This window comes from Aulonocara sp. 'chitande type north' Nkhata Bay, linkage group LG18 (genome assembly GCF_057382095.1).
Source record: "Aulonocara sp. 'chitande type north' Nkhata Bay isolate Kocher_YH1m ecotype deep benthic linkage group LG18, A_spYH_male_GT1.1, whole genome shotgun sequence".
NCBI lineage: Eukaryota > Metazoa > Chordata > Actinopteri > Cichliformes > Cichlidae > Aulonocara > Aulonocara sp. 'chitande type north' Nkhata Bay.
The window spans coordinates 41180419-41207134 of NC_141361.1; the positions used below are offsets into that span (position 1 = coordinate 41180419).

Genomic DNA, 26716 nt, shown 5'->3' on the forward strand with positions numbered 1-26716 from the left:
CATTGGAAGATGGTGACAGATGTACCCTTAGGCCCCTCCTCCATTCAGAGATGGTCTTTCCCTTTTCACGTAAACGGCCTCCTTGACTCCGCCCTCAAACCAGCGTTCCTCCCTGTCCAGGATGTTACATCCTCATCATTGAAAGAGTCCACTGGCCTGTAGGTGTAGATAGACTGCAGAGTCCTGGCCTGACGAGGTGGCTCTGCTGTGTTGTAGCCAGAGGTTGTTTGGTTTCCCCGATGTATAAATCCTGGCATAAGTCCCTCATCTGGGACTCTCCTCAGCTCTTTCTGGGACAGTGGCGCGGCTGCCCCTCTGTTGGTCTTCCTTGGTCTCTTGTGTTCTGGGGGCCTCTGGATGTCTGGAGTTTTGATCTCCTCCATACCTGTGGCCCCCCCACACCCTCTAGCAGATCATTACATGAACCTTTTAAAAACAAGCGCGTCCATGCTCACAGGTGTACACACGGGTGATCACACCCACAAACTACACCCTTTTTGGCTCCTACCTCAAAGCACACTGTGTTCTGTTGATCTTATGTGCTGCACAATAATGTTTAATGTTTAGTATTTACTGTTATATTCCCATATATCATTGTGATGTTGTTTATTCTATTACTCTTGTTTTCTTCTGCTTGTTTTCTTTTTTCTTTCTCAGCAGGTGATCCAGGTGATTGATATATGCATTTTTTGTCTGCTTATTTTGTTGGTTTTTGTTTTTTTGCCATTTATCCCCGTCCCTCTTCTCCACTGTTTTTCCCCTCTTCCTTTCTCCCTTTTCTTTTCCTCATTCAAGTCTGTCCCGTATCTAGCAAGTGAAAATAAAAAAATAAATAAAATAAACAATAAAAGGTGAATCAAATAGACCATTACGGCAAGGCTGGGATGGTCCATTTGGTAAAGTAAATCCGTTGAGCATCTTTCTTTGCCTTTAGACAATAATTCTGATGCAAAAGAACCAAACGGGACAGGCGAAAGAAAAAAAAAAATCCTGGCAGTCCTCCTACACTTAACAGCGTACACTATGTTACTCTGTTTGTGTCCGGGGACCCGATCCTTGGGGTGGACCCGTTTTTGGCACAGAGTGTTTTGGGGTTTAAAAGCCACAGAGACGCGGTGTTTAGAGAAAATGCGTCTCTGCTGTTCCAATATTCCTAACATGTACGGGATCACTACAGGTTTTCTCTTAGGCAGCGGTTGTCCTTCTCTCCTGGATCAGCTGGAGCTTTCTTTAGGCGCCTTCCCAGCTTTGACAAAAGTCCAGCTGGGGTAACCACACTTACTCAGGGCCTTCTTGATGTTCTTCTGCCTCCCTGGCTGCTGTGTCAGTGGGGATGGTGTTCGCTCTGTGTTGTAGCGTCCTGATGACACCCAGTTTGTGCTCCAGTGGATGATGAGAGTCAAATGTTGAATACTGATCTGTTTGTGTAAGTTTACGGTACACTTTTAGATGTCCCCCATTACTGATGGAAATCTCACAGTCTAAGAGTGGCAGGTTAGCCTTCTTAGACTGTGGCTTTTAAACCCCAAAACACGCTGCGCCAAAAACTGGTCCACCCCAAGGATCGGGTCCCTCGACACAAACAGAGTAACAGAGTGTACGCTGTTAAGTGCAGGAGGATTGGCAGGATTTATACATCGGGGAAACCAAACAACCTCTGGCGAAGAGGATGGCACAACACAGAAGAGCCACCTCGTCAGGCCAGGACTCTGTTTACACCTACAGGCCAGTGGACACTCTTTCAACGATAAGGATGTAACATCCTGGACAGGGAAGGTTAAGGAACTGACCTCCCAGCCTATTGTTCCTTCACTGAGCTGGTTTCAGTCATTATGCAGATGTCCTGTTTATAAGATTGAAACCTGCAGTCAGCTGAGACTGAAGACGTCACTTGGACGAGTGACAAAACGTTTCTCCCACTGAAAACACTGCGTCCAGATGAACAGAATCAACTTTTGGAGATATTTCATAGACAGTTTATGACGTTGAGCTCAAGTGCAAACAGATCAGCTGATCTCAGTGCCAGCCCACATCAGCTGATAATGGGCTGGGCGTGGCCACAGTTGCTGCACATCTTCCAATCCACCGTGCTTTATTTCATATTTGTAATAGCCCATATGGAAAAGAAATAGTAAAAACTTATAAAAGACTTGCATCAGATGTGACCTACTTCATATAGTGAATCATATCAGGCTTATATGATTTACTCATGAAAGTGGCCACTTTCTCATTACTTTCATATATTGTTTTAGGAAGTATCCAAAACATACAAGTTTCATTTATATAGATCTGTTTTCACTCTTGTATGCTTTTCATACAAGTTTCACACAAGACAGATACAAACTTTATAAGATTTATATAAATCTTTTCCATATGGGAGACCAAGGCTGCAGGGGGCTTCCCATGAAGTATTTCTTCTTCACTATCTGCTTTTACATAACTCTGCATGTAATCCTTACTTATTATTCATCTCTGGCTTTCTTCCAAAGTGTGTATTTAATCCTGTCTTCCTCCTATCACCCCAACCAGGCCGCCCCCCCTGAGCCTGCTTCTGCTGGAGGTTTCTTCCTGTTACAAGGGAGTTTTTCCTGCCCACTGTCTCCAAGTGCTTGCTCAAAAGTGGTAATTTAAATGTCTTGTTGTCGGGCCTGCCTTACAATATAAAGCGTCCTGAGGCGACTGTTGTTGTGACTTGAACTGAACTGAATTGAAATCATACCACTAAATATGAATTAGTGCAGTCGGTAACCACAGCAGTCCTTTCTGATTAGGAGCTCACTTACATTAGCCAGTCTTCATTATAAATGGCAGCACTCGAGATTCACATTTCAACACATGAATTATTAAAAAAAGATGAATATTTAAATTCGGAGGAGTCGACTGACTACAGTGGTCTTGAGAATACTACTTGACAACAACAGCTGTATCAAGAGACCTTTCAGCTGATCAACTTTAGGAATCGTGTGACATTTAAACATCACATTACCCACTTAATAAAATCTGACATTTAGTATTTTCATGCTCACTGGATATACACAACTCTTTTGCCTATAGTTATCAATCACAGCAAAATAATGAAGAAAATTAATCTCAATCAAGCAAAAATGCCAAAGATTTTCAAGTTCTAGCTTCTTGAAAGTCATACTGTGAGCTTTTCCATGAGTTATAAGTATTTTCACACTGGCCCAGGATCACACTTGTTAGGACTGGGCTGAACCCCGAGAGCCCCTCAGATCAAAAACAGTTGTTAAGAACATTCTTTCTGGAAACAATGTTACTAATCGACATGTCAGGATGATGTAACCTGTAATCTAAAGTAGCAGGCGTAGCTTTACCTTGGTGGCTGTTGCCAATTGCTGACTGGCTGACATTGGGCAAGGAGGAGAGGGGTGGCTCTCTCAGTATGGGGGCAGGTTGTGTACTCCCGGAGCAATCTTCACTAGGCTGGAAATTCCCCACGGCATACACACCCTGCATCCAAACACACTGACAGTAATGAGAAGCATGTAGCTAACACAGAACCTTTTGAATATTGAACCAACGAGATTTTCAGTCTGTATGTTTTAAATTAAAAAAATAGCAACATCAAAAAAAACAAAGATTAAGGTAAAAGTGATGTTTCTGTAACTAAATCGCTGGAAGATAATGTGTATTTTTACTATTTTGGGGACTGCACTGACATATGATTATCACCTGTTACTGACATGTATTTATCTTTTGTGTCACATCAATTTTGTAGCAAAACTCTTTAGACTGAGTTAGACTGAGGAAAAGATTGTTCTACCTGATGCCATAGGTTTAAATACCAAGAGCTCTGTGATCATCTCAAGTTCAAAGACACCTCAAGGCCATTACACACTTGTGAAAAATATTCTTCTGCTTCACTTAATCTTAATGCAGCTGTTCAGACCAACAAATCTGTGGGACGGATTTGCAGCATTTGATTTTTCAAACACTGGTTGTGATAAAGGCTGACCAGAGTTTGTTTTTGACTTTCCTCAGTCTCTTTAGTAATACGTGGATGGACAGGCATCCAGGGTTTCTCTGGCTCATCTGGTGATTGTTTGGCATGTTTATGGGGCAGCTGTTTTTTTTTCAGAGGCAACAAGTCTATTCCAAGACTCTCTCTCTCCTGCAGAGAAACCTCTGTCAAGGTTGCATGGCTGTTTCTGCCAAGAGCTGCCAGAAGAACCGCGCTGGATTCCTGCCACTTTCACCGCTCCGACGTGCCAGCGTTCCCCTTACCTGGATGTCTCAGTGTCACCAGCCTGCCTCAGTTTGCCTACTTACCAGCCTACTAACCTGTTCACCTGCTCAGCCAGCTGTCTGCTGTAAAAAGTGTGACAGGTAGGATTTATTGATTCACTCGATAACTCCACTTGTTAACTTGGCAATTTAAAATGTCAAGTTTTCCCTCTCCCCTCCGATCCCTCATGTGCTACCAGCCTATAAGTACTTTCCTGTGTCGTCAAATTGCACGGTAAATAACCTTCATCACTGCATTGTGAGTTTGGGTTGTTTTGAGTTTGTCTGCCCTTTTGGGTCTGCTTGACATAATCGCATATGTGCAGATGAGATTTCCCTGATTGGATTAAACAGATCGAGCTAATTAGACCACTCCGTTTGGCAACAACTGCACTAGTAGCTCAAAACACCAATACTGAATATACAAATAGTAAAATAACACCATTTTACATCAGACACACTGGACTCTGGTCAGGATCAATTGGCTCTCTGAAAGGATTTCTCTTGCTCTTCAGATGTGGTCACAACTCTGCTAACAACAGCTCAAAATTCCCCAAATGCTCACAGAGAAGGTCAAAGCGTATGACTCTTACTCTAGCAAAACACCAAATGTATCAGATCAGTGTGTACATTTTAGACAGCTGACAGCAGAACTATACATAGGTCAAAGCCAAAAAATCCCTGCTGGTGATGTGAACTGCACCACCAGGCTGACTGGTGCCAGTTAAAAGTCTTGTGTAAAATGGGCTTGGTGTAGCCAAACACTTTTAAACTGTGTAGGCACTTCAGTGCACTTATAGGCACCTCCAGACTTTCCCCTTGAAACCATTTATGAATGCTCAGCCACTCCTGATAGGCTGATATGTCCCGACAACAGCTATCGGACTACCATCTCAGCCAACCTGGGGGGCCAGCAGCACTGAAAACCATGCTAGACATTGCGAGTCAAGTCATGTTAACAGTGCAGCCACAAACAGCAGTGACCACCATCTCCTCAGCAGCAGTACTTTGGTAATTAAACTGGCCATGGATCAAGATGTCATTAACCTGCTGGAGGCAAACAGCTAGAGTGGAAGTAGCATCAGTATGCAGATTTGCCACTCAACTACTACATGCAAGTAACACGCCCACTCTCATTTCAGCGCCTGAAGCAGTCCTTCCCAGCTTGTGCGGTATAGAGCCTCAGCGGAGATCTAGTTAGATCTAGCCCTGCCCCCCAGTTACAATGAGGGGCGGGGCTTTTAGTTGCTCTGCCCCTCGACTGTGGCGTTCCTTACCCCCTGACCTCAGAAATATTACTTCATTCCCTCATTTTAAGTCCACCCTCAAAACTCACCTGTTTAAAATTGCTTATGTTTAAACCTCTGCATGCTCTTAACTTTTATCTGTTACTCTTATTATTGTGTATATTCCCAGCTTTTCTGTTTTTATATATATATCTGTTTTATTTGCTGTACAGTGTCTTTGGGTGTTCTGAAAGGCACTATTTTTAAATAAAATGTATTATTATTATTATTATTATTATCCATCCATCCATCCATTCGCTTCCGCTTATCCTTTTCAGGGTCGCGGGGGGCGCTGGAGCCTATCCCAGCTGTCATAGGGCGAGAGGCGGGGTACACCCTGGACAGGTCGCCAGTCTGTCGCAGGGCCAACACACAGGGACAGACAACCATTCACACTCACATTCACACCTAGTGGCAATTTGGATTATCCAATTAACCTATCCCCACAAGCTGCATGTCTTTGGACAGTGGGAGGAAGCCGGATTAATTATTATAATTATTATTATTATTATCTAGAAAAGACTGAGGCTTACCAAGCTGAGACTGAGAAGCTAGAGAAGGCAGGTGATTACAGTGAGGGAAGGTTAGACCCTCCAGTCTTGATTCATTCTTCATCATATGGTGATTCATAATGAGACAAATCAAGATGTGTTCAGCTGTTCATTGACATACAAAGGCCAAAACCTGGATGAACTGCTACTGCCAGACCCAACCTCAGTGCATCTCTCCTGGGTTCCTCCTGACGTTCAGGCGGGATTTTGTTGCTATGAGGAATATTGGGAATATCCCACCAGGTGAGATTGCTACCTGAAGACCAGCCACTATTATACTTTCTCTGGTGTGATATGAGAAGAATTCCTAACCTAAGGTGTAGGAGTGGGTGTTTGTCATTAAGTGTTCCCCATGTTATGCCCAGATGCTCTTTGGAGGAATGGGCTAGGAATGAGCCATCAGGGAGATGGTGATTGTGAGTCCTTCAAGAAGTACTGTGAATGTGTATATAGAGGCCAATGACGTCATCAACAAAATGAGGGAACTATTAATGGAGGAAGACTCGGAGCTATGTCAGCAGGACCTCAACGATTGGTTGACATAATCAAAGACGTCAACTAGAAAAATTGGCAAATGTGGAATTTTGATGTGTCATATTCTAAAACCACATAGTTATGTTTTGCATTTTCATGTGTTTGCATTTCCTTTTGTGCAATACTTTTGTAAATAGTCAACAGTGCAATAGACCTCAATACTTGAAATGTGCAATTCACTTGTATTTTTATTTTTTATTTTTTATTCCTATTTATTCTATTTATCCCCTTCGTATATTTTATTTATATTGTCTCTGTATTTATATATATATGTGTGTGTGTGTGTGTATATATATATAATATTCTGTAACTCTGTAACTTCTGTCGGTGCTGTGCTTTTTTGGAAATCGAATTTCCCAGAGGAACCCACCCGAGGGATTAATAAAGTTCTATCTTATCTTATCTTATTTCTGCAATACACTACTGGAAAATATGGGCGTTTTATGTTCTCAGTCATCCAGGTGATGATGGTCTTAAGAGCTTTAAAAAGGGGCAAATGGACTTCTTTACATTTGTGAAGATGTTTCACCTCTCATCCAAAAGACTTCTTCAGTTCACAAAGGAGCCCTCTCAAGTCAGGCTTTTTGGAGGCTCCTTTTATCAAGCTGGTAAGACTGCTGACAGTCTTTGGTTCCATAGCCAATCTGTAGCTGCCACCGAGCCATTGGACGGTTTACTCTATTATAAATACTGTTATACACATTATACAATGAAGGCATCACGGACGAGCAAAGAAGGTCCACGTCCTGGCTAGTTGCAGCAGTAAATACCCCTTGATATACTCTACCTGATGCTCAGCAGATTAGCACCTTCAATGAACTAGTGAAGGCAACCACGTGGCACCTTCACGGGGTGGCTTTAAACACTGAAGAGACCTCGATAGTGGACGAATTCTGGGAATCAGAGGCCAGCATCTTGCAGTCTGCTTAATGAGACAGCTTTCCTGAAGAAATTGAGTGCAGGTGGGAGAACAGGTGGGAATCGGGTCCCTTAATCAAACTGCTTGATGACCTTGGACCAACAATATGATGAATCACTTCAGCTGATACGGGTGGGTGGTTGTCTATGGCACTGTCAAAGTCTGGAGGATGATTTCCCCTGTAGTCCTTGACTTGAGATGTGGTGGCAAAGCTGTTAATCAGACACGTGGAGTTTAATGTGAAACACCCTGGTGCAGAGGGCCTCTTTGCTGAACTGAGGACAAAGCTTTGGATCCTTTGTGGCTGTGAGGCTGCTAGAAGAGAACAGCACTCTTGTTCTGTTTGCCAAAGATGGAGAGCCCAACCAATCAGCCCAAAGACCCTGTATCCTGCTTGGCTCTGACTTCATATCTCAACAGAAATGTACTGTTTTGGACCACTGCAGGTTAAAGTTGGCCGTTGGCGTGAAAAACATTGAGGTCTGCTTTTCACATTTAGAAGGTGGTGACAGGAAGTTACAAGAAACTTTCAATCCCTCACAGACTTAGCTGTCGGAGCACCAAATACAATTGCACTGCAACCCACCAGAGCTCCTGAATTTGGAGGCCCCTTGGAGAGCAAAATCAGTACTTTGAGCACTGCCCTGACTGCAACCCTGGGCTCAGAAGTCATCAGCCACGAAGTGTTAATATTCCTGGTTGAGATTGAGGGCATTCCTAACATTACGCTTGACAGACCCAGATCCAGCCAGTTTGTGGCTGATGGGGCAGTCCGCGCCTTCAGCACCGTAGGCAGTACATCATGATTCAGGGCGGTTTAGACGTAAACACTGAAGGGCCTGTCAAGTGCTGTCTGACTGCTTCTGGACAGGGTTTCTGCACCACTATCTGGCGGCCCTGCAAACTTGGTTTAAGTGGCAGTGAGATACAGCCTCTCTTCAGCTGGATAATGTCATAATTGTCGATCCCCAATTAACCAGAGCTTCATGGCCTGATGGAAAGATTAGCGAGGTGTTTCCTGAAGCCTTTTTCACACTGCAGTGGTTGAAGTGGGGGACTGTACCTATGTTGGACAAGTGTCACCCAGACTTGGTACTGTAGCAGGTTTTTTGGCAGCTGCTCTGAAGATGTAGCAGGACATGCTATTTGCAGGCCAGGCCACAATAGACAGCGGCAGACTGCACCCAATGCAATTAAATCAGTTATAAGCAATAAAGCAACATGCTGCCAGTCTATTTTGTCTTGTGTTTGATCAGATTCCCAGTTGATTTACTCACTGTGTCCATGTATTATATCATTAATCCTGGTTTTTCCATAAAGACAATACTCGCTCTTGCTCCACACTGGCCAACTGACCGCCAGTGGTCACAGACCTGGTTCTTGTCATTGAAGCAACCATTTCAAAGGCAATGATATCGCAGGTTCACTGTGCATGGTTGTAATCATTTTGGCCATGCCACAGTCCCCACCCACTGTTTTCCCTAGTGAGAGAATAGCAGATTAACAAAAGCTAAAGATGCTAGTTGTGGACATGTGAACAGTAGAAGTTCACAACTGTTTCAGAAGCTGTCCTTTGCACATATATGGTACAGGAAGAACTTGTATGGGAGGGGGTTTCACAATAAAAGCTACCAGGTTGTGATTTTGGCACTTTGGTCATGTGTCTACTTGATCAGTTATTTCTACTCATCCCATTAACTGTTGAAGTATGTAGCTATGCAATGCATTCTGGAAACTTCTCCGTCCCTGTGCTTCTGTTACTGTTTTATAATTTGGTGGTGTGAATGATTTATACCTGTAACTGCCACAGGAGTCTGCTGACAAGAGAAAAAAATAAATAAAAACTGCCAGTCAGGTCTACTTTTATTTAAGAGCAGAATATGAATTTGCGTTATAATTTCCTTTCTCAGTACATCTATCATCTCTCCACACCGATCTCTTATCACAGCAACGAAAGAGCGCAGCCAACACTGTGACAGACAGCTTCACATGTTGTTGAAAACATTCTGCTAGAGTGGAACACCTGGAATACAAAAAGTATTTATTTGTGTGCTATCAACTCATCCTCACCCTGTCCTGCTAACCAGAACCAGTGCAGCAGCCAAACAACAGGATGCTTCAGCCTCAATGAGTTTTTTCTTTTTATTCTGATCTAAATATTTCTAAAACAGCCCAGAGGAGTCCGGACTGCAGCGAGCCTACAAGGAGAAGATCCAAGTGACAAGTAAAAAATAAAAACTTAATCGCAGAGATGCTATTCCAGTGAAACACTTTAAATGGAGAATCATCTGATGGTGGACAGTTGTTCTGCAGCAAAACCTCAAAGATTCTTCTTGCACAAAAGTGTAGGCAGTGTGTGTGTTTGTGTGTGTGTCTGGGTGTTTGTGGGCTGCAGGGTGATGGTGTGTGGGTGCAAGTATCCAACAGTTTCTGCACTACAGTTGAGCAGAAAGATTTCTTTCCAGCCCCTGAAGCTGTTTGGAGCCACATGTCCTAAAGCAGCTATATTACCTCGAAACGATCTTCATCAAACACAAAACTAAAAATCTAGAAAGAAGAACAATCTGACTCTGTGTGCTTTTATCGCTGTAACTGCTGGCCCTCTGAAGCTGGTGTGAGATGACTACAGTAGCATATAGTGTAATGTGCTATGTTATTCTTTCAAATATTGCTTTCGTGTTTCATCGTGATGTATGTAACTGTAACTTTTACCAGGTAAACAGCAATGGCAGCTCCCAGCACCCACCCACAGTATACATCAACAGGGTGGTTTCTAAACTGGATGATCCTGGTTAACCCAGACAGGATGGCCAGCATGACGAAGGAGAACACTAGGAGAGGCTTCAGCAGCTTGGCTGAGTCAGTCAACACCGTGTTGAAGTACATCTGAAACACACAAACTCACGTTAACAAATGTTTGTTTAACAGGCCTCATTCAAACCTGCTATTAATGTGTATTAAGTAACATGTGTGACTGCAAGAAATTCAAGATGGCGCCGAGTATGGCAGCCTCGTCGCGAGCTCCCCCAAGCAACGGCTTTCTTCTGTGTTTAATTTTACTTTTCCTTTATTTTTTCACGAGCAGCACTTGTCTCCTTGTGTACGACCGACAAACCTTACTGGACATAAAAGACGGTCTTTCTTATAACTTTCCGGAGTTCAAGTTTTCCAACACGGACGCTCCGTTTGCAGACCCCCCATTCATCTCACCTGAGACGCCTTTGTTCTCTGGCCCTGGAGGCCGCAAACGCCGACGCAGAGGGAGAAGATCTGGCGTTCTGGTTCGACTGAGACGGCGCACTAACAGACCACCGTTACCCAGTTTATTACTGGCTAATATGCAGTCTCTGGAGAACAAGCTGTGCGAGCTTCGGGCACGGATCTCATTCCAGCGAGAGATGCGGGACTGCTGCGTGATCTGCCTCACAGAAACCTGGCTATCGGACAAAGTACCGGACTCCGCAATACAACTACCGGGGTTCTCCGTGCACCGCGCGGACAGGTCACAGGATCTTACTGGGAAAAGCAGAGGCGGTGGTGTGTGTTTCATGATCAACAACAGCTGGTGTGATTATGCGAACGTGCACCCGGTCAAATCCTTCTGCTCACCGGACCTGGAGTACCTGATGATTAAGTGCCGGCCATTCTGGCTACCGAGGGAATTTACAGCAGTGATTATTACGGCTGTTTACATTCCCCCACAAGCCGACACTGACCGTGCACTCAGGGAACTGTACAGCGCGATCAGCAGCGAGGAAACCGCACACCCAGAGGCAGCGTTTATCACAGCCGGAGACTTTAATAAGGGAAACCTGAAGAAAGTCTCACCAAAACTCCATCAACACATCCATTTTAACACACGTGGAGACCGGCTACTCGACCACTGCTACACCGCTTTCCGGGATGCGTACAAAGCCCTCCCCCGCGCCCCATTCGGCCAATCAGATCACTGCTCCATCCTGCTCCTGCCCGCCTACAGGCAGAAGCTGAAACAGGAAGCTCCAACCCGGAGGGCGGTGCACTGTTGGACGGACCAATCGGAGTCTGCGCTGCGGGACTGTTTTGATCACGCGGACTGGGAAATGTTTCACGTGGCCGCCAGAGACATTGATGAATACACAGACTCAGTCTGTGGATTTATCAGGAAATGCGTGGAAGATGTCGTCCCATCCAGAACAGTCAAATCCTTCCCAAATCAAAAACCCTGGATTAACGGAGATGTTCGCGCGGCACTGGCGGCACGGAGCACCGCCTTTGCCTCCGCAAACACATCGGACTACAAACACGCACATTACCAACTCCGGAAGACGATCAAAGCAGCCAAACGTGAGTACAGGGACAGGGTGGAGCAACAGTTTGACAACCCTCGGAGTATGTGGCAGGGACTAAACACGATCACAGACTTTAGAGGGAAAACCAGCACACCGCAGACCACGGCCTCTCTGTGTGAGGATCTAAACGTATTCTACGCTAGATTCGACGCAGCGAACACCATGAGACCGGACAGTGTGCGCACCGCGGATGACGTCAGTGCGCACACTGTGTCTGAGGAGGATGTGCGGAAGTGCTTCAGGAAGGTGAACGCACGCAAAGCTACTGGTCCGGACGGGATTCCCGGCCGCGTCCTCAGGTCATGCGCGGCTCAGCTGGCTGGAGTGTTCACGCACATCTTCAACCTTTCCCTCTCTCTGTCTGTAGTCCCAGCCTGCTTCAAAATGGCCACCATCGTCCCTGTACCCAAATCCTCCACCATCTCCTCATTGAACGACTGGCGACCTGTAGCCCTGACCCCCATCGTCAGCAAATGCTTCGAGAAGCTGGTCAGGGACTTCATCTGCTCTGCACTACCCGACTCACTGGACCCTCTACAGTTTGCATACCGCCACAACAGGTCCACTGATGATGCCATAGCCCTGACACTGCACACTGCCCTGTCACACCTGGAGAAGAGAGACACGTATGTGAGAATGCTGTTTGTAGATTACAGCTCAGCATTCAATACCATCGTTCCCTCGAAGCTGGACAGGAAACTGCAGGATCTAGGACTGAGCAGCTCCCTCTGCAGCTGGATCCTTAGCTTCCTGTCTGACAGACGCCAAGTGGTCAGACTGGGCAGCATCACCTCATCCCCCATCACACTGAACACTGGTGCTCCACAGGGGTGTGTACTGAGTCCTCTCCTGTACGCACTCTACACCTACGACTGCACAGCCACTAACAGCTCCAACATCACTGTGAAGTTTGCAGACGACACTACAGTGGTGGGTCTTATCACCAACGGTGATGAGACGGCTTACAGGGAGGAGGTCAGCGCCCTGACCCACTGGTGTCAAGACAACCATCTCACCCTCAACGTCGCAAAGACAAAGGAGTTGATAGTGGACTTCCGGAGGTGCAGAGAAGTACACACCCCCATCACCATCAGCGGCGCTGCTGTGGAGAGAGTGAGCAGCTTCCGGTTCCTTGGAGTACATCTGGCTGAGGATCTTACGTGGTCAGTACACACAAACAAAACAGTGAAGAAGGCGCAGCAGCGCCTCTTCTTTCTCAGGAGACTGAAAAGATTCGGCATGAGCCCCCGCATCCTCAGGACCTTCTATCGCTGTGCCATTGAGAGCATCCTCACTGGATGCATCACCACCTGGTATGGCAACAGCACCGCCTACAACTGCAAAGCTCTCCAGCGAGTAGTGCGGTGCTCTGAACGGATAATTGGAGGTGAGCTTCCCTCCCTCCAAGACATCTACAGGAAGCGCTGCCTGAGGAAAGCGGGGAGGATCATCAAGGACTCCAATCACCCCAGCCATAAACTGTTCAGACTGCTTCCATCAGGAAGGAGGTTCTGCAGCATCCGGTCCCGTACCAGCAGACTGAGAGACAGCTTCTTCCACCAGGCCATCAGACTGCTGAACACGTCATAGACACCTCAGCTTCACTACTGGAACTTCAACATTATGCACTCCATACTGTACAGTAATGCCACTGTTTTGCACATGTCTCACTCTGTATATTTTATTTATTGTTTACTCTATTTAATTTGTAAAATATGTGTACACACACACACACACACACACACACACACACACACACACACACACACGTAGAAAAATATTTAGTATACACATCCAGAAATGCATACACTATTATATATTGTACATATATCTATTAGTTTCAGATGTAGCCATTCTTGTATTTTGCACAACTCTGTTGCTTGTGAAGCTCGCACACAAGAATTTCACTCACATGTACTGTACCAGTGTACCTGCACATGTGATGTGACAATAAAAGTGATTTGATTTGATTTGATTTGATTTGCAACAAGCCATAACGGTTAGAACAGGACTGTGGTCACACTGAAGTGTTGTTCTTCATATGTGTAAATGCAGTAACCACTTACTGAGATGTAGACAGCAGCAAAGGCAGCCAGCGTAGCATGCTGGGAGGGGAAAGATTTCCTATAAAGCAGAGCGGCAGAGTGTTCTTGATGTTAATTATCATGTTCAGACAGCTGAGAACAATGCTGAATATTCATGTGCAACAGAAAAATGACTTTCAAAGAAACTTGGACGCGTGACGTGTGCGTGCTGACAAATCTGCCCGAGCAGGTGTTCAATAAGGAGGAAGGATAACCAGAAGGGCAACAGCTCAACCTGGTTTTTAATATCTGCTCTAGGTAAATGCAGCTTCTTAGCTAAAGCTTGATCTGTTGTCCTTAATATACCAAGTATGACGCAGTATAGTTCAGTAAAATGATTAAATGGGTCACTGAGTAGGTCTGTTTAATCTGTTTACAGATTTGCATAAAGGTTGCCTTTAATAATTATATTTTCATAACAGAAAGAACATTTTAATAATCTGAAGGAAATGGTGTTTGGAAAAAGATGCTCGAGATGACTGACAATGCCTTCTACATATAAATTTCAGTGACGTTGGTCAGCAGTTTGGCGTGTGCAGGCACAGTCTGTTACGCTCAACGTAAAACATACAGCTGAAACGCCCACAGTTTGGATTGTGGCTCTTGTTCAGTGCTTTATTATTATTGAAATGACAACATTTCTTTCATTCTATAGCTTCTGCTGTCCAATGTGTGTGCACTTTACAACTTGAGGCAGTACTAGTGTTTTGTGCAAAAACACACCCACATGCATCCACTCTCACACTCTCCCACACACAGTAAATCAAAGCCTCACCTGCCAGCATTGATGAGCCCTATGTCCTGTCCAGAGCAGATATCCTCTAGGATAAACGCTTCATCGCAGGTGGACATGTTAAGGTGGGTCAGGTTAGGTTTGCATACATCCAGCCAATAGGGAGTATGCTGGCCAGTGGATAGCTGAAGAATGTCTGTTATCAGTGCTGTCACACACAGGCCAAAGATATGGACACCTGTAAAAAAAGAAAGCTTTTACAATAGAGAACACTATACGCATTCATATAATACACCAACATATAATAGTCATATTACATAACATCGTTATTCAGTGGCTCCTATTAAGTGCTTGTTTATCTGCTCCAGACATGACAAGAGAAATTCTGTCCTCGTTCACAAACTTTATTTACGTGTTGGAGAATCAAAAATGTGCACGTACATGGATCAGAAAACCGCAGTCTGCAAGCACTTATCTGTAGGGATGGGTTCCGGTATCCGGGGCACCGGTTCTGACATAAACGGTAGTAACCAGACCGAAAAGCAGCGCACATTTCGGTGCTTTATTTCGGTGCCTTTTGTTTTTTCTTGAGATGTCATACACTTTGGATTCTAGCCAATCATTTTACCTTTCCAAGGATAGTAGGCGGGCCCAGGTACGTTCGTTCTTTTGAGCAGAGCTACAGATTAAAGGCAAAGGCGAAGTGGTCAAAGTCTGCATCTTTTACTGTGAAGTACAGCCAAACTCAGCAGCCTGCAACAAGTGCTTTAAGATGATACTGTGCAAAGGAGGTACAGTGGCTTGCAAAAGTATTCGGCCACTTGAACTTTCCCACATTTTGTCATATTACAGCCACAAACATGAATCAATGTTATTGGAATTCCAGGTGAAAGACCAACACAAAGTGGTGCACACGTGAGAAGTGGAACCAAAATCATACATGATTCCAAACATTTTTTACAAATAAATAACTGTAAAGTGGGGTGTGCGTAATTATTCAGCCCCGAGTCAATACTTTGTAGAACCAGCTTTTGCTGCAGTTCCAGCTGCCAGTCTTTTAGGATCTGTCTCTACCAGCTTTGCACATCTACAGACTGAAATCTTTGCCCATTCTTCTTTGAAACAGCTCCAGCTCAGTCAGATCAGATGGACAGCGTTTGTGAACAGCAGTTTTCAGGTCTTGCCACAGACTCTCGATTGGATTTAGATCTGGACTTTGACTGGGCCAGTCTAACACATGGATATGTTTTGTTTTAAACCATCCCATTGTTGCCCTGGCTTTATGTTTAGGGTCGTTGTCCTGCTGAAAGGTGAAGCTCCGCCCCAGTCTCAAGTCTTTTGCAGACTCCAAGAGGTTTTCTTCCAAGACTGCCCTGTATTTGGCTCCATCCATCTTCCCATCAACTCTGACCAGCTTCCCTGTCCCTGCTGAAGAGAAGCCCCCCGAGAGCATGATGCTGCCGCCACCATATCTGACAGTGGGGATGGTGTGTTCAGAGTCATGTGCAGTGTTAGTTTTCCGCCACACACAGCGTTTTGCATTTTGGTCTCATCTGACCAGAGCAGCTTCTTCCACATGTTTGCTGTGTCCCCCACATGGCTTGTGGCAAACTGCAAACGGGACTTCTTATGGTTTCCTGTTAACAATGGCTTTCTTCTTGCCACTCTTCCATAAAGGCCAACTTTGTTCAGTACACGACTAATAGTTGTCCTATGGACAGATTCCCCACCTGAGCTGTAGATCTCTGCAGCTCGTCCAGAGTCACCATGGGCCTCTTGGCTGCATTTCTGATCAGAGCTCTCCTTGTTCGGCCTGTGAGTTTAGGTGGACGGCCTTGTCTTGGTAGGTTTACAGTTGTGCCATACTCCTTCCATTTCTGAATGATGGCTTGAACAGTGCTCTGTGGGATGTTCAAGGCTTGGGAAATCTTTGTGTAGCCTAAGCCTGCTTTAAATGTCTCAGTAACTTTATGCCTGACCTGTCTGGTGTGCTCTTTGGACTTCATGGTGTTGTTGCTCCCAATATTCTCTCAGACAACCTCTGAGGCCATCACAGAGCAGCTGTATCTGTACTGACATTAGATTACACACAGGTGCACTCTATTTAGTCATTAGCACTCATCAGGCAACGTCTATGTGCAACTGACTGCACTCAGACCGAAGGGGCTGAATAATTACGCACACCCCACTTTGCAGTTATTTATTTGTAAAAAATGTTTGGAGTCATGTCTGATTTTCCTTCCACTTCTCACGTGTGCACCACTTTGTGTTGGTCTTTAACCTGGAATTCCAATAACATTGATTCATGTTTGTGGCTGTAATGTGACAAAATGTGGGAAAGTTCAAGGGGCCCAATACTTTTGCAAGTCACTGTAAAACCTCAAATCTGATGAAACACCTGGTGACGCATAGCGTTTTTTAAAAGCCGAGAAATGCACCGTATTTGATAGCTTGCTGCGAGACCTCACACCGAGCACATCTACATCGGGTGTGGTGCCTGTTATCGGACCCGGAGATAGCAACCTCTCCCAAAAACCCGAAGAGGAGAGTTCTGGCCCCGCCCTGCCAGTGTAGCAGAAATGATGAGGATGATGATGCAGCAGCAGCCGTTCTTCTCTGCGTGAGTAGCTTAATGTTGTTCGTGTGTAATTTACGTTGAGTAGGCTAACCACGTTATTACATTAATGCATGTAAGGTGAACTAGCAAACATCATCATAGTTACATGCGGCTGTCCTCTTGTTTGATAGAGTGATACCATATACAGTGGAACCCTGACTTACGAAATTAATTTGTTCCAGAGGGTCTTTCGTAAGTCAAAATTTTCATAAGTCGAAGCACCCAGCTCCTTACCATGCATGGAGGGTTTCACCCCGAGTCCAGCATCCTGAGGCTGTACGCTAAGCAGAAGGAAGGGGGCCGGGGATGTCCAGGATGAGATAACGAACATCCACGAATACATCAGGAAGATGGCCCCAACTGACAGTGAATACCTCAGGCACCAGAAACCCAAGAAAGAGGAGGAACCATCATGGAAGGACAGGCCCCTGCACAGTATGTACCACCGGCAGATAGAGGAGGTGGCTGATATCCAGAAATCCTACCAGTGGCTGGACAAAGCTGGACTGAAAGACAGCACAGAGGCACTAATCATGGCAGCACAAGAACAAGCTCTGAGCACAAGATCCATAGAGGCTGGGGTCTATCACACCAGGCAAGACCCCAGGTGCAGGCTGTGTAAAGATGCCCCAGAGACAATCCAGCACATAACAGCAGGGTGCAAGATGCTAGCAGGCAAGGCATACATGGAACGCCATAACCAAGTGGCCGGCATAGTGTACAGGAACATCTGTGCCGAGTATAACCTGGAAGTCCCGAGGTCAAAGTGGGAGATGCCCCCAAGGGTGGTGGAGAATGACCGAGCTAAGATCCTGTGGGACTTCCAGATACAGACAAAATGGTGGTGGCTAACCAACCGGACATAGTGGTAGACAAACAGAAGAAGACGGCCGTAGTGATCGATGTAGCAGTTCCGAATGACAGCAATATCAGGAAGAAGGAACACGAGAAGCTGGAGAAATACCAAGGGCTCAGAGAAGAGCTCGAGAGGATGTGGAGGGTGAAGGTAACGGTGGTCCCCGTGGTAATCGGAGCACTAGGTGCGGTGACTCCCAAGCTAGGCGAGTGGCTCCAGCAGATCCCGGGAACAACATCGGAGATCTCTGTCCAGAAGAGCACAGTCCTGGGAACAGCTAAGATACTGCGCAGGACCCTCAAGCTCCCAGGCCTCTGGTAGAGGACCCGAGCCTGAAGGATTAACCGGGGGCAAGCGGGGAATTTTTTGTGTATATTACACACAGGTGTATATAGATTAGAGAAGCGTCCTTGGCCTTGGCTGTGATAACATAATGTTCTATATATATGCCCCTGAAGTTAATACATCTTTTGGCAACAACACACTGTGGAATGCATACCAACGTCAAATATCTCAATGGCTGATTTCAAGTAACCATGCAGTATAAAAATATAAACTTTTTGGTTAAGGAAGTGTATCTTGCATAAAATTAAGCTAAACAAAAAACTGTGGAGTGCTCCGCTGTGATGACTCATTATTAAGGAGCAGCTGAGAGAACCTCCTTTCTGTTCCACATATCAAAGTTAGTGGTTCTTTTTGCAGTTGCTTTTCAATCTATTAGTGTTTCGGTTCTTGTTGGAGCAAGTAAATGATACATATAATCAGTGAATATGTCCTCCTACCTATGAAGCGTACAGCCCTGCGAATGTAGGAGTTGAAATTGCAGCCTGCAGCATTGATGTTGGCCTCAGTCTGACTGGCTGATGACTTCCTGGACAGATAGCAGTACAGGATCGCTTCTCCTATCAGAATCTATACACAAAGAAATCAAAGAGTGTTGGCAAAGCAGATTTTTTTGTGATCTGAAAGTTTCTCTGATGTGCTGAGGGCATTTATATATTATTTACTTACAAGTGAAAAATCTGGAGAATAAATGAAGAAGAACATAAAATTTGGTTAAACCTTAGCCAAACTTGAAAGTGGACTTAGACTTTAAGTGAAACTAAGTTGCACACGCAATAACACATTGCTTCTTTGATAAATGAGAACTACATATTAGTAATAACGACTCAGTAGTTTTGCTGACGCCGTCACGTTGGCTGTGTTGGTCCACAAATGCAGGACTTCAAAGGCAAAAAGTAAAACTCAAAACAGCTTTATTGCTGAGCAATCCAAAACAAACAAACACATAATCGAAAATAATCCTGACAAGACATGTTGCATCTTCAAAAACAAAAATAAAATAACTGAGCCTTACACCGGAGTATCGTTGCAACTTGTTTACTGAACCTTCTTTTCAGTACATGTACAGAACATCAGTGTCCATTTTAGTGCCTCCTACAGAACACTCTCTTCTTCCTCTTTCTTACAACATAAATGTAACACAGAACCAATACTGCCTCTCCTGGCATTACCATTGTAACGACACACTCATTCTGTTTCTTTCAGATGAATAACAGGAACATAGGATGTAGGTATCTATGAATAATAACTATTATGCATACTCATATATAACCAACTAATTTCCTGCGATACCACATCTCCTCCCCCCTTAAGTCAACAACTCCCTGGACTTACAAAATAACTGCTTATGTAAAGAATGCTTAACAAGCAATCAACACGTAATTAAGGTAACCATACAACTGTACATATGTTTCAATGTTTCTTTTTCCTTTTTCTTTTTTTTTTAATAACTAGGAAGGTACGTCCTTCCTGTGAGATCAGAGCGCATTGTTGCTCTATTCCTGGAAGATCTCACTCTACCTAACAAAGTCCTTTAAAGTCTCTCTCTCTCTGGGAACGTCACAACACTGGTGTCATTAAGGAGTCTCCGGGGGCCGGAGTCTCCGGAGCATAAGGCAACTCCGTTGCCGGAGGTTGTGGCGATGTGTCCAACTCTGATGGCAAGCAGCACTCAGGCACTGATTCTTTGTCATGCAATGGCTCCACCTCCCTGTCCGGTGTACTGGGAACAGTGTCAGCCACTCTTGCTCTCACCTAATTGATGTGCCGCTTCACAGTTTGACCTGATCCAATGGTAACAATGTAAGACACTGGACCCGATGCTCTCACAATGACTGCGGGAATCCACTTCGGGCCATAGGAGTAGTTTCTGATGAAGACCTTGTCTCCTGGTGTGAAACTTCTCAGTCTTTTCTTGGTGTCATGATTTTCTTTCTGTTTCAATTGTTTGTGCTGCACTTTTGTTTTCACATCAGACATGAGAAAGTCCAAAACTGATCTGAGTCTCCGTGACATCATCAGAAATCGGGACAGTCTGGTTTGCAAGGTATCACCTTTGACTTTCTTCATCCCCTCCTTAAAGGTCTGGACCGCCCTCTCAGCCAGCCCATTTGAAGAAGGGTGGAAAGGTGCTGATCTCACATGGTCAATTCCATTCTGCTTCATGAATGACTCAAATTCAGCACTTGTGAAACATGTTCCATTGTCTGAAACTAACATTTTAGGTAGTCCAAACACACTGAAACTCTGGCGCAGTTTCTCTATAGTTACCTGTAATGTAGAGGATTTCACAGGGTAAATGTCCATCCACTTGGAATGAGCATCCACAATGATTAGAAACATCTCCCCGAGGAAAGGCCCTGCATAGTCCACATGGATTCTGGACCATGGGGACTCCAGCCACATCATGCGGGGAACCAGAGATTTTGAGATGATCAATTGTATCTTTTAAAGCAGAATAAGACACTGGCTCAAACTGTTGGAAGACAGTCAAGCATTCAGAGGCTGGAACTGGGTCTAAAACTGATGATGAATGAGATGGATGAGAAGCCGTTAGAGCTGAGATTTTATCAGAGAAATACTTTAAAAATTTATCACAAAGAGCAGGGGAGGCGTCCCTATAAGTGATAGTGCAAGGGTTTATCACAGAGTTAAAAGTATTAAAAAGGGCTCGGGGTTGTGGCTATTAGTCATAATAATGCTAGACAAAAAGGCAGATTTTAACAGACTTTTGATACTTAGATAAACAATTATGGAGGATGTCCAAAGAGACGTGGAGTTTGCCTTTCCTCCATTTTCTTTCAGCACGACAACCTTCACGCCTGAGGGCGCGAGTAGTATAATTTAGCCAGGGTTGTTTAATCCTCAGAGGTGCCACAGAGTTAAGAATGTCAGTGCATGTAGTATAAAAGAGGTTAGCAAGCTCATCCGCTGATAAAACCCCATTACAGTTAGCAGCAGAGAGGGGAGAGTCAAGGAAAGCATTAATGAAGTAGGCGATTGACTGGGAGTTAATCGTGCACGTTTGCCGCACAGGACCATCACTGTTCAAATCCACATCGCTCACTACAGTATTAAACAAAACCGGAAAGTGATCTGAAATCCCAAAGTCCTCTATGTCCGTGATGCAAATATCCAGACCATAAGACCAAATCAAGTATATGACCTTTAGTGTGAGTTGGTTCACTTACCCACTGGGTGAGATTGAGGGTGCTAATAAGAGCGAGGAAATCCTTAGCTAGCGAACTGTCCTCACAGCAAACATGAATGTTGAAGTCACCGACAATTAGTATACAGTCATAACGTAGCACAAGGCTCCCCAGCAGATCAGCAAATTCTGGAAGAAAATCCTTGATAAGTTTCGGGGGACGATACACCACAGCGCAGAGGATGGAGGGGACGCAGTTCACTTCCAATAACTGCACCTCAAAACTGGGGTACAGAACAGGTGGCAGCTGCCGACATCGAAGTTTGTTTTTAAAAACTGAAGCTAGCCCTCCACCTCTTCCAGTGGTCCGGGGTGAGCTAATAAAAGCATAGTCAGGTAGGAGCAGCTCCGAGAAGGGAAAAAGTTCGCCGGGGCGAAGCCAAGTTTCCGTCAGGAATAAGAAATCCAGTCCCGACGATAGAATATCATTTAAAATAAAAAACAATAAAAAAAATTAAAAAAAATTCGTCAATGACCTTGTATTTAGTAAGACCATACGGAGAGTGGTCACACTGTTACTGGTAGGAAAACGCCGCAGCAGGCGAAGGTTGCCAAGATTCGCACCTCCTCTGGAGGACTGCACCCAGCACCAAGCGGGCGGAGGATCAGCTGGGAGATCCAGGTAACCATAAGGGCCAACAGGGCGAATCCAGCGATGACAGAACAGTCTGAAGTTAGCATGGTCCCGGAGGGCAGGAATAATAATAATAATAATAATGGATTGGATTTATATAGCGCTTTTCAATACACCCAAAGCGCTTTACAATACCACTATTCATTTAGATGAATAGATGACAAGATGTTTATAGAATAGCAATCATTTGTTGCAACATAGGACTTTAAAAAGGCCTTGATACGAACACGGATGCCGCCACGTTTACCCCATCTCCGTGAACGTTTCCTTTGAGAGAAGGTAGATGGTAAGTGGCGGAGGTAATCAGGAAAGTCCTTCGAAAGCGGAGGAGGATTCTCAGGTCTCCATTTAAAATCTTGTGTCTGGTAGTCCAAAGGCCAGAGATTCAAAAGAGTTTGGCGATCATAGGTAACTCACGTGGAGCGTGAGATATGTGAAGACTTATCAAAGTGTCTGAAATGTAACATTCCAGCCTCCCCTTTAGTATGCTTGCTGGGCAACTTGGATGAGGTCACTGCAGAAATAAACACAGCCCACGTTGTCTTTACGGCCCTATGCATTACCAAGAAAATGGTCCTCATTAACTGGAAAAATAAAAATAATCTTAATTCTAACCAATATAGAAACCATCTAATAGATCACATTAGTCTTGATACAACATCTGCCATCACATTTGATCAATCCCTTTGGGCTCCTTTGATCGGCTTCATCACCTAGTGGGGGTGGGGGATCATGGTTTGGTACTGCCTTCGCTATTGTGGTTGATATGGGGGTAGGGACGGCCTTAGGGCATCTGGGGAGTCCCTAGGGATGTTTCCCTAGAGGGCCTAACCCGGGGGATGTGGCCATGGCCTGGTTAGGAGCTCTGGGGGCTCTTAGATGGTGCTTTCCTTGTGGCTGCCTACAGCTGAGATGGGGGAGGGTCTGTGCTGGAGGACGTTGGTTACTGGCCTGGTAGCCTGGCTGCCCCTGGGAGGGTCCGGGACGGGCGTGGAGGCTTGGGGGTCTGGGAGTGCTCCGCCCCCCGGTCTGGGGTGCTGGCCGGGCCTTGGGAGCTTGGGTCCTGGCTGTTGTGTCGCCGGAGCAGTGGGCGGGTGGGTGCAGGGGGGCTCAGCCCCAGTGCAGGGGACCTCTGGTGCATCGGCCCTACTAGGGGGCTCTCTAACTGGTGGGGAGGTTGTTATATCTTTGCAGGTGGTCTCCTCACTACAGGAGCTCATTCTGCAGGTGGGGGGAGAGATATAGAAGAGGTGGAGAATGAACTCAACCTGTGTGTCTATTGTCTTGTGTAGTTTGGGAGATGATTGGATGATAGGGTGGGTGCAGTTTTCTCTGGGGTGGAGTCGAGTGGCCTGCCCCGGACTCTGTGGGGCTGGGCGGTGCTGCTGCTGCGGGCCCCGGTCCGGATGGGCCTGGGCCCCCTTGCCCTGGTGGGTTCCAGAGTGTGGGGGTGCCTACTGGGGTCAGTGGGGGAGCTGGCCCCAGGGAGGGGCCGCTTGCCCCTCCCTTTCTTCCCTCCCCATCCTCAGCTGCCTCCCTATTCCCGCTCTACCACACCCACTCACACACGCAGGGCTTGGGGTGCAGGTATGTCACCAGGGTGCAGGGGAGGCACTCCCCCTCTGTCCCCTTCTGGCCGCCTGTGCCTCAATTTTATTCTGCAACCTAGACATCCACATCACTCTCACATAACACATACATATAGGGCCTTGGGGATGGGCACGTTTTACAGCATCCAGAGGATGGTCGGTGTACTCCAACCCTACCCTCAATTTTAATTGCATTTAGACACTGAGGGTTTTCGGGAGGAGCCGGGCTGCTCTCTGAGAGGAAGCTAGTACCATGCTCTCCTGAGTTTTAAATGCACTTTAGAACAGCACACAGCAACACTACATATGAGCGGGCGTAGGGAGGTTTGAGGTCTTCACTCACACTGGTTCTGTTAGCCGTCAGGGCTGGGGGGCTGGGAGGAGGTGCTGGCCGTCAGACTGGGGTCTGGGATGCGGGGCCTCCCTGCTACTGCAGATAAGGAGGTGGTCCGCTTGCCTCCACCCCAGAGAGAAGGGTTACATCTCCTGGGTCTAGGTGCGGCTTGCCCCTCTGAGGGCGGGGTTACCTGGACCTGGGATATAGAGTATGTTTGGGGAGTGTGACTGTCTGTGCAGTGTCTATTTGTGTCTGTCTACACGTGGGGTGAGTGCCGAGTACTTGGTTGTGCATATGGGGTGGGAATGCACATTTGTGTCTGCGTGCGCCTGTTCGTCTGTGTCTATATGTCAGGTTGGGTCTTAGACTCAACCTCTCTGGGTACATCTCAGGCCCTCTAAAGTACGGAGGCCTATCTCCCCTCACCACACTCCCTGCCGGTGGCTGATGCCCTCAGACGTTGGTGCATTGGTGGTCCTTGTCGCCTGGGGCTAGGCGCTCTTGTATGTACCGGCTCACTCCTGGTGGCCGATTGGCGGGGCCGGGCGCCTGTGGCCTGGCTGGGCTCCTTCCGGGGGGTGGGATGCCCTCTGGCCTCTGGGCCTGAAGCTCGGTCCTCTCTGGCACAGCTGGCTACCGGCCGAGCCTGCGGGCACGCCACTGCAACCCCCTCTGGCCTCTGCTCCGTAGCTGCGGGGTGACCTCTCGTTTGGGGCTCTACTCAGCTCTTCCCAGGAGGGTGGCATGGTTCCCCCCCCCCCCTTTGGTGGTCCTCCTCGGGTCCTTGTACTCTGGGGCCTGGATCTCCTCCATACCTGCTTCATACCCTGGAGGACGGGGCTGTGGCCCCCCCACACTCCCTAGCAGATCGTTACATGGAGAAACCTTTGGAATACAAGCATGCTGATCCACACAGGTATGCACACAGGTGTACACACGGGTGTTCACAGACGCGGACTACACCTTTCTTGGCTGCTGCCTCAAAGCACATTGTGCGCTGTCTATCTTGCGTGCTGCACAATATTGTTTAATATTTAGTATCTACTGTTATCTACTGCTAGCTAGTTTATTGTGATGGTGCTGTTTTTATTATGTTGCTCTTTTTTTGTTTGTTTTCTCTTCTGTTTTTTTTTCTCCATACAGGTGATCCAGGTGTTTTGTTTGTTTTTCTTTCTTTCTTCCCCCCCTTCTCACCGTCTCTTCTGCCCTTTGGTTTTCTCTCTCTCCCTCTCTTTCTTTCATTCTCTCTCCCTGTCCTATCCCCCAGTCATGTCTGTCCCGTTTGTAGCAACCGAAAATAAAATAAATTCATAATTATAATAAAGGTCAATCAAATGGACCAATATGGCAAGGCCATGATGATCCACTTGGTAAAATAAATCCGCTTGGCATCTTTCTGGGCCTTAAGACAACAATTCTGATGCAAAAGATCCAAACGGGAAACAAAAAAAAAAGTAATGTGCAGACATCAGGGCAGCACATAGAGAGAAGACGATAAACAACAAACAACAGCGCAGGAGACGGCTTGCCGTGAACACTGGCGCCATCTTGCCACACTGACTGACTTAACACTTGCTGAAGTGTTTTTTCTGTTGTTTTGACTCGGTGCAGCTTTCTGTTGTTACGACTGTTTTTCACTTCACTTCAGTCCAATTTCATTTCCTCAAGCCAAACTCGACCTAGCAAGCTGGGGCCGTCGCCTTCGACCACCACCGGGGGCAGATATTTTTTCTGCTGCTTGTATTTGACGCTGACTCGTGTTGCACCAATCACCTTAACAGGATCCCCTGTATAAGTTTCCAGCTTGATTTTGATGGGCTGCAGGCTGGGGGACTTGCTGTCTTTCCCTGTTTCTCTGAATGTTGCTTCGTTCATGACTGTTAGGCAACATCCAGTGTCAATTTCAAAGTTCACCTTTGTTCCATCAATTTGCATATCCACAGTGTAGGGGTCTACTCTTCTCAAGTGTACCACACTGCCACGCCCTAACTTGAACAGTTTTCTTTTGTGCCCTTGACTGCACTTGACACAGTTCAACATGAAAGAGTCATCTTTCATGTTTCTCGCCCACATTGTGAGTACTGTAGTGTGAACTCTGCTTTTTTTCTTTCTTTACATATGTCGATCCATACTTTTTCTGGTTCAGTTTAGTCTTGCTTCTACAAGCTCTAGCTATGTGTCCCACTTTGACATCAGGCATGACATTTTTCTTGTTTGTACTTACAGTCTGCTGCTGTGTGCTTGGTTTCTTTGCAACGATAACACTCTTTACTTTCTCCTTTAAAGGTACGACTCTCCTATTGTCCTCTGGTGAGACTGAAACATTTTGCTGACGCCCCTGAGGTCTGCAGATCCTGTGCATTTTTATTTGCAGTCTCCATGGCTACTGCAATTGACAGAGCCTTGTCAAAAGTGAGATCTATTTCTGACAAGAGACATCTCTGAATTCG

General features: G+C 46.0%; 1 protein-coding gene and 1 long non-coding RNA gene across 2 annotated transcripts in view; one reads left to right on the top strand and one right to left on the bottom strand.

Annotated features, from left to right (window-relative positions):
• Positions 1-26716, bottom strand: part of LOC147309281 (phospholipid phosphatase-related protein type 4-like) — a 78000-nt gene that overhangs the window by 20423 nt on the left and 30861 nt on the right. The window contains exons 3-7 of the mRNA XM_086270707.1: positions 18939-19068; positions 14726-14921; positions 13933-13990; positions 10248-10421; positions 3336-3471 (exon numbers count right to left, since the gene is read on the bottom strand). Of these exons, the coding sequence (XP_086126833.1) occupies positions 3336-3471; positions 10248-10421; positions 13933-13990; positions 14726-14921; positions 18939-19068 (694 nt within the window). The remainder of the gene's footprint in view (positions 1-3335; positions 3472-10247; positions 10422-13932; positions 13991-14725; positions 14922-18938; positions 19069-26716) is intronic.
• On the top strand, positions 1850-10780 carry LOC147309282 (uncharacterized). The gene is made up of 3 exons (XR_015125947.1): positions 1850-2622; positions 4139-4347; positions 5810-10780. It is a non-coding gene; the product is annotated as an uncharacterized LOC147309282 (long non-coding RNA).